The sequence below is a fragment of the Engraulis encrasicolus genome, chromosome 3, assembly GCF_034702125.1.
Source record: "Engraulis encrasicolus isolate BLACKSEA-1 chromosome 3, IST_EnEncr_1.0, whole genome shotgun sequence".
NCBI classification, from domain to species: domain Eukaryota; kingdom Metazoa; phylum Chordata; class Actinopteri; order Clupeiformes; family Engraulidae; genus Engraulis; species Engraulis encrasicolus.
The window spans coordinates 33,414,377-33,421,876 of NC_085859.1; the positions used below are offsets into that span (position 1 = coordinate 33,414,377).

The following is a 7,500-nucleotide window of genomic DNA, read 5'->3' on the forward strand; positions in this document are numbered from 1 at the left end:
CTATGACAGCATTCCTGAATAGAAACTTCATCAGAGGCTGCCTTTACAACATCTGTGTCAGGAATGTCAAACTTGCTCAAGACATTTAGTTTCCAGTTCTCGTGGAATTCCAGAAAAGGCCTCAGAAGGTCGTCTGGTTGATTTTTGTTTTGTTTGTTTGTTTCGTTTGGCTTCCGGCAGGCAATGCAATCTTGGAAGTTGTCATTTGTTGAAGTTGTAATCCCTGGCCTGAATGTCTGTGAAAGAGTAAAACAACACATTTCTTAATGGCATAGAGACCCACTCGAGACCACCCTGGTCTCTTTTTTCCCACTTCTTTAACCCCCTTCGGTTTTCTCCCTTTTCTGTCCCTCTCCTTATGCTTGTGCATACATGTATGAGATCCAGCCTGTACCAAGGTCATGTCAGGGCAGGACAAAAACCTGGAAAAAGAGGCCTGCGATGAGGGAGTAAGCAGCTCGTGTCATTCAAGGCAGGAATTATTTAAAGGCCCTGTAGCCAAAAAGTGCAACCCACCAGGTCTTGGGGAGTCAGAGAGAGAGAGAGAGAGAGAGAGAGAGAGAGAGAGAGAGAGAGAGAGAGACCTGTGTCAGTGTGTCCTCCAGCAATCCTTCCCAAAGGCGACACTCTGACACATTACTTTCAGTAAACCAAACCTATCCGAAATACATGTTTCAAACCCCTGTAGCAAAACAAAGACTGTGACATTACGCGCTGTTGGTTGTATCATGAGATTGTGAGATAATTTCCCTTCCATCCTTAGTAAATCTTACACACATTTACACATTTACTACCATATTTGACTTTCAAAAAACACGAGATATTTTTTCTCCAGGTCAGTCTCAATAACAAAAGGATGGCATACAGTGAGGAGAGCAAGATAATGTATTTTCCACAGGCTGTACATACGTACATGTGTATGTATATGTCTTCCCCATATGAATAATCCATGAGCGTGTAATGGTGCTAAAGGCTCTGTGAGGTATAGATTGCGGCGATCATAGCCATTACTCTACACCCCCACCCCCACCCCCNCACCATAAGCTTTCCCTAAAGTGGAGGAGGACATCAGGCAGTCATGTACATGAAATAATAAATAATAATTGGCCTAATAATAATAATAACAACAACAACAACAACAACAGCAACAACAACAACAACAACAATAATAATAATAGTAATAACAACAGCAACAATAAAAATAATACTATTATTTTATTATTATCATTTAATTAATTAATTTATTGATTATAATTATTTTATTATTATTGTTATTATCATTATAGCTATTCAGTGAAACATCATCTACAGTAGCGGTATATCTTAATCTGACACTCTTGGAGCTCAGCTGCTGTTCCTCCTTTGACCTGACCTAGTCATCAGTACAGACCTGCCAACAGATCTGACCTCTCTGTCTGTCTGTCTGTCTGTCTGTCTGTCTGTCTGTCTGTCTGTCTGTCTGTCTTTCTCTTCCAGTCTGTCTGTCTTTTTCTATTTCTCTCTCTCTCTCTCTCTCTCTCATGACTGGTGTGAATGTGGGTTAGCAGGACAAGGACCAGGGTCCCTCAGAGACGGGACACAGCCGCTTGAGTGTCCTGCTAGTCCCTTGAACAGAGTGTGTGTGAGAGAGAGAGAGAGGGAGAGAGAGAGAGAGAAAAATGGGGGGGGGGTTGGCTTGTTCTGTTGACTACAAATGTCCAATTTGGCCAGCACACACAAAAAACTGGATAATCGGGTTGAGTGTCTGGTGTGTCAACCAACATAGTTTGTTTTGCATTGCCACAACCTATAAGATCAGGCTGTCGCTCTAGTCCTCAAATGTCATAACTGCTGTCGTAACTTGCACTGCCCTGTCCCTTGTCCAATGGTTGTGAGGATGGCGTGAAATGTATGAGTAGACAGCAAAATCATACTGTTTTATGTTTATTTCTCTGTATTAAAATTACAACATTAAGGGTAAAATAAATAAATATATACTGTATTTTTAAAAGAATAAAACTGAGATGTCGCACACTGTGGTTCCCTTTTACTTTGTAAGATGTTTTGTCTCTTACAAATGGCAACTTTTTTTTGTATTTGTTTGTTTGCCATTCTGCCACTCTTCTCCGGGTCAATGGAGTGATCTTTACGAAGACGCATCGCCGTCAGCCCGCCGCGTCTCTTCTCTTCCTCCCGTCTAGCTTTTTACGGCACGGACAGGAAACAGTCCCTCGCCGCCAACTCGATCCCCTCGCCCTTCCCCACACACCCCAACCCTTCCTCCCCCTCCCCCCCAATACAAAAGCGCTCCAGCCCTGGCTGTTGATTGGATTGGGCCCTTTAATATTGGTGACAACTAATACACTCCTAAATGATCAGTTATTATCTCCGCGGTCTCGTTCCGTGTGCCCCTGCTGTTTTGAAAGGTCATCCCTCTGTCTTCCAATATTGATCCCTAGGCCCCGTCCACTAACGCACGCACACACACACACACACACACACACACATACACACATAGACACACGCACGCGCGCACACACTAACGCACGCACGCACACCACGTATTGAAGAGTGAAGGTTGAGCAAGATATTTCCATCAGGTTGCAACCTTTTCACACAGGAACTGCTCTTAAAAGGCTCTTTGACTCCATACCCCACTTGCTGAATAGAGAACGGGAATAGGAGTATAATGGAAAAGCCAATAAAGAAAAGAGAGAGAGAGAGAGAGAAGAGAAAGAGTGAGAGAAAGAGTGAGAGGTGGCCTTGAAATGCATGTAGCATATATGTACCGATAAAAAAAGCAGGAATGTATGGACGTATTGATAACATTAAGCGTGCAGATTACTGGAAAGGAGCTTAAAGGAAAATGCGAAAGCTTTCAATGGGGGAACCTTTTTTTTCTTTCTTGCTTCAGTTTACTCCAAAAAATCTATAGTACCCCAGAAAATAACTTCTCCTTTTGTCATGCCTGCAATATAATTTCTTTCTTCCAATCATATTGAACTTCACCCTCTTGTTTGTCTCACAAATCCCTCCATTAAAAAAAATCTATGTGGAATGTCATGTTAAACATTGAAAGACCACATTACTGTAAATGTATTCTTTGAACAAAAATCATCATACAGTGCGCACCATATCTCTGCTGGCCAGGCTGCTTCGATTGTGCTGGCCATATGCCCATTGACTTCAAATACTGTACGAAGTGCCATACTTAATCATATGTACTTTTTTTACTCAACTCCAAGCAAGCACTTTACTCTCGTGGGCCACTTTTATTCACTGCTGCTGTTCCTCTTCTCTGTCGTCCACAGCTTTACGAGTTGGATGACGACGTGAAGCGAAAAGAGTTCCTCGACGACCTCTTCAGTTTTATGCAGAAACGAGGTGAGTGATCTTTGCCAGCCACGCAGCACTGGCTGCATTTTACTCCCGCTTTTATGCAAGGACACCCATATGCCCGGACAAACACACACACACACACACACACACACTAGACGCACGCACACACACACACACACACACACACACACACACACACACACACACACACACACACACACACACACACACACACACACACACACACACAAACACCACACTGACAGCTGGCTCCTCCTCTCCTCTCCACAATTTCACACACTTGCCCCCAGACCCCTAGCCAGACCCGGCCCAGTTGTGGCCGCCTTAATGGGGTCGCGCGCTATCTTACATATATATCCACTGTGTGCAATGTGTTGCATAAGGCATGCTCTCTCAGGCCTGTGACCCGCTGTTCTTTACTAGTGATTACCTGCCACGTGTAAGCTACCGCTGTGGTAAATACTGACTGGTGTGTCAGTGCAAATCTGGCTGCACTGCTCTGGCATTGGGACTGTGAGAACAGAAAGACAATACAGGATTCATGACAATGAAGGGGTGTTCTTATTCGTAAGATTCATTCACCATCTCTATGGGAGGAAAAGCTGATTGGCTGTTGACCTGATTTTACTAAAATCTTCGTCAGGTAGACAGTCAATCAGCTTTACTCCCGTAGAGATGGCTCACTCATCTCACTCTAAGAACCGGGGACATATTCATGTCCTAATGTTTTTTTCTCTCTCTCCAACACCTTTTGAATAAGACGGGTGTAGTTGAATTTCAATGCAAATGAAACTAAAATAAACCTGATTAAACAGAATGGAAGTAAAGCAAATGTTGGATAAATAAAGGACTCTGTCAATGCAGTGTGTCGTGATCGGTGGAGGGTTGAGTGAGTAGCTAATCAGTGGTTAATTTCTAGTGACTGCTAGTGTCTGAGTCAGAGTTAGTGTCTGTCATAAATAAACCTAATCCAGCGCTCCTGTGGTCCTTTGACCCAGGTCAGTCTCGGTTCATGTCAAGGAATATTTTACCAAGCAGTCTGATATCCTTATGAATATATAAAAAAGTGTATTCCTAAGTAATCAGTGGATTCAGTGTTTTGACCAAGTGACCAGTGACATGACCAAATTAAAAAAAGTTTACTATATGTGTCTTTTTCTAGATTGCCATACTACATTATTTTTAGAATTTTAGATAAATGTATACTTAAAGTGGTAGTTCGCTATTTTAGACATTAAGCCCTGTTTGTGTGACTTCTGGGGTGAAGTAGAGATGTTCTCATCACAATTTTGACATTTGGTGCTGAACGGAGCATTTGGGTATTCAAGACTGCAGCCCCCCCACCTTTACATTGACTCCAATGAAGCACTCAAGCAATCGATCATAAAATGGCATTAAACTTTCGTTTGCAGAGACATGATACGTTGGCTCGAAAATCACCGCGAAATACGCTTCCAGAGAAGATAATTCATTATTGTCCGTCTTCATTGATTGTATTGGTTTGACTAGTATTACTCCGCGCGACCGGAAATGGGGGTGCGTTTGTTATCGTTACTATCTATGGTTTGTATGCAAGCTGTAGTTTTTGTAGCCAGTCCCGCTCAAAGATAGCCGTTCTACCTCGCTCCTTGATGTCTACATAAACAACACACTATCGCTACCTACTGGCTGGATGTCTACTGCTATTCAACGGCGTCTGGGGAAAAATAGGTCCGCCAAATGCTAAACAACAGTTAGAAGGCATATTTCGCTGCAATTTTCGGGTCAATTTATCGCTGTCTACCACTGACCACGCGGTGAGTTCCATGTCTTCTCAAACAAAAGTTTAATGCCATTTTATAATCGATTGCTTGAGTGCTCTATTGGAGTCAATGTAAAGGTGGGGGGGCTGCAGTCTTGGATACCCAAATGCTCCGTTCAGCACCAAATGTCAAAATTGTGATGAGAACATCTCTACTTCACCCCAGAAGTCACACAAACAGGGCTTAATGTCTAAAATAGCGAACTACCATTTTAAGAACAATTGAAGAGTTCAGATGCAAAACCCCCTAAGTGCCTTTTCAGAAAATAATCTTAATTCGTTTTTATTTAATACAAAGCTATCAAAATTTCATATTTTTTCATTTTATTTATGTAGTATAACTATTTATATGTATTATCAAGTACATGAATGTAAACCAAACCAACAACGGGGTTCTCTAAAAATATAGAAGCGCAGGTCTTCAGAAATGGAGTTAGGGGGTTTTGCAACTGAACTCTTCAATTGCACAATTGCTATACCTGTCTTGAACTTAGAATATCGTACAACAATATGTATTATACTGCATGTATAGCCATACTATGTCCTTGTATTCAAAATAAATCTCAAATCATTTACATTATGTTATTATGATGTTGAATAAAAATGTGACCCCAGTACAACGAATGAGCTTAACTTTATATTTAAAAAAATCTGAGTTATGTTGAAATATAAGTAACCGAACGCTGATGTAGACATGCTTTCACTCAAGACTACATGAGTTCTGGACAAAATGTGATGCATGTGTTTTACAATGGGGGGTCATAGGGTTTTTCAGTTGTTTTGGGTTGTTTTGCCTGTTTTCAGGTCTTAGGCTTTAGACAGATCTTCAAGATAAGAACCCTTTTTGTTTCCTAAAGGCTAGATAGAGGTGGAAGGAGCAAAAACACACAGACACAAAGCCCAAGTGTCAGGGGGTGAGACAGAAAGAGGGGAAAGGGGAGAGACAGGGAGAAGAAAAGAGAAGAGAAGACGTTTGATAGTGATACGCCAAAGTCCTCCTGTCACTAATCACACATACATCAGGTATGCTACTTGTGTTCTGTTCTGTCCGAGATTAGGTGAAAAACACCTAGTAGGCTGTGTGTGTGTGTGTGTGTGTGTGTGTGTGTGTGTGTGTGTGTGTGTGTGTGTGTGTGTGTGTGTGTGTGTGTGTGTGTGTGTGGTGTGTGTGTGTGTGTGTGTGTGTGTGTGTGTGTGTGTGTGTGTGTGTGTGTGTGTGTGTGTGTAGAGGTGGGGGCGAGGGGGGGGGGGTGCTTGGGGCAACATCCTGCAATTATGTCAGCACAGTCTGCTCCGTAATGACTACAACAGTGAGTGGTGTATGGTGGATGGTGGAGGGTGGGGAGGGCATCAGCAGCAGTGAGTGGTGTGTGGTGATGGTGGAGGGAGGGGAGGGCATCAGCAGCAGTGGCTAGGCCTACGTTGGTTCCCACACTATCACCACGGAGGGTATCGGGGCTCCTGCGTTTTATTGGGGAAACACATCAGCTCCAGAGGCCTTGTATAATATAAGGAAGTGAGCAACCCAGCGAGTCGTTTCTTTCTTTTTTTTCCAAAAGAAAAAAAGTAAAAAGAAAAGAAAGGCATTGAACACAATGACTGGAACTATTTTGAGAGCGCAGAACTTGCGTGTGGGCACTTTGTTTTTGTTATTCTGTCGGGAGCCTGCTTGGCTTGCGTTGTTTTCTCTTTTTTTCCCGCCTTCCTTCAAGTCTGGTTGTGTAATGCTTACCATACCTTGCGTGTCACTATGTTGATTGTTGTTTTTGAAAAAAAAATCTCAACCTGCACTGTCAGATGCTCAAGTGTTTTTTCTTTTTTGGTCAATGCGCGCTAGCACTCGACGAGAGCTGAGCTAATATATGTCAATCTTGTTTAATGAGAGGGGAAGAAAAGGGCAAAGTCCTATCTTGAAAAAGAAAAAAAAACCACAGGTGGTTCAGCTTGTTTTTTTCTCATTTGCTTTTCCCCCCTCCCCGCACAAAGAAGAAAAAATGACCCAGAGGGGTGTAGAATGTTGACGGAATATGTCACGGTAGAATTCCAATCAACCTGCAGGGCATCCGATAGAATCACACACACACATCATGTTGGAATTTTTTTAAACTATGAAAGCCTTGGTTTGGACAAGTTTCACCAGCTCTCTCCTCCTCCCAGCCCCCCCAAAAAAGCATCTGCGATGAGAACTTGCACAGATTATACAGTGAAGAATTAGTGACTTATCTCGTAGAAGGGTTATAGGGGAGGCTCTGGGTGGGGCTCAAGAAGGTGGAACTTGACTTTTAATCCACTAATGATGGATCTGTGTGCGCCTGACAGTTTGATGTTCCACCCGAGTCACTGGGGCCTGACCTGTTGCG

At 42.8% G+C, this 7,500-nt stretch overlaps 1 protein-coding gene across 4 annotated transcripts in view; it reads left to right on the top strand.

Annotated features, from left to right (window-relative positions):
- The window catches only part of arid3c (AT rich interactive domain 3C (BRIGHT-like)), a 100,014-nt gene that overhangs the window by 64,012 nt on the left and 28,502 nt on the right, over nucleotides 1–7,500 (top strand). For all 4 annotated transcript variants that reach the window (XM_063195243.1, XM_063195244.1, XM_063195245.1 and 1 more), the window contains one exon: nucleotides 3,291–3,363. In XM_063195243.1, the coding sequence (XP_063051313.1) occupies nucleotides 3,291–3,363 (73 nt within the window). The remainder of the gene's footprint in view (nucleotides 1–3,290; nucleotides 3,364–7,500) is intronic.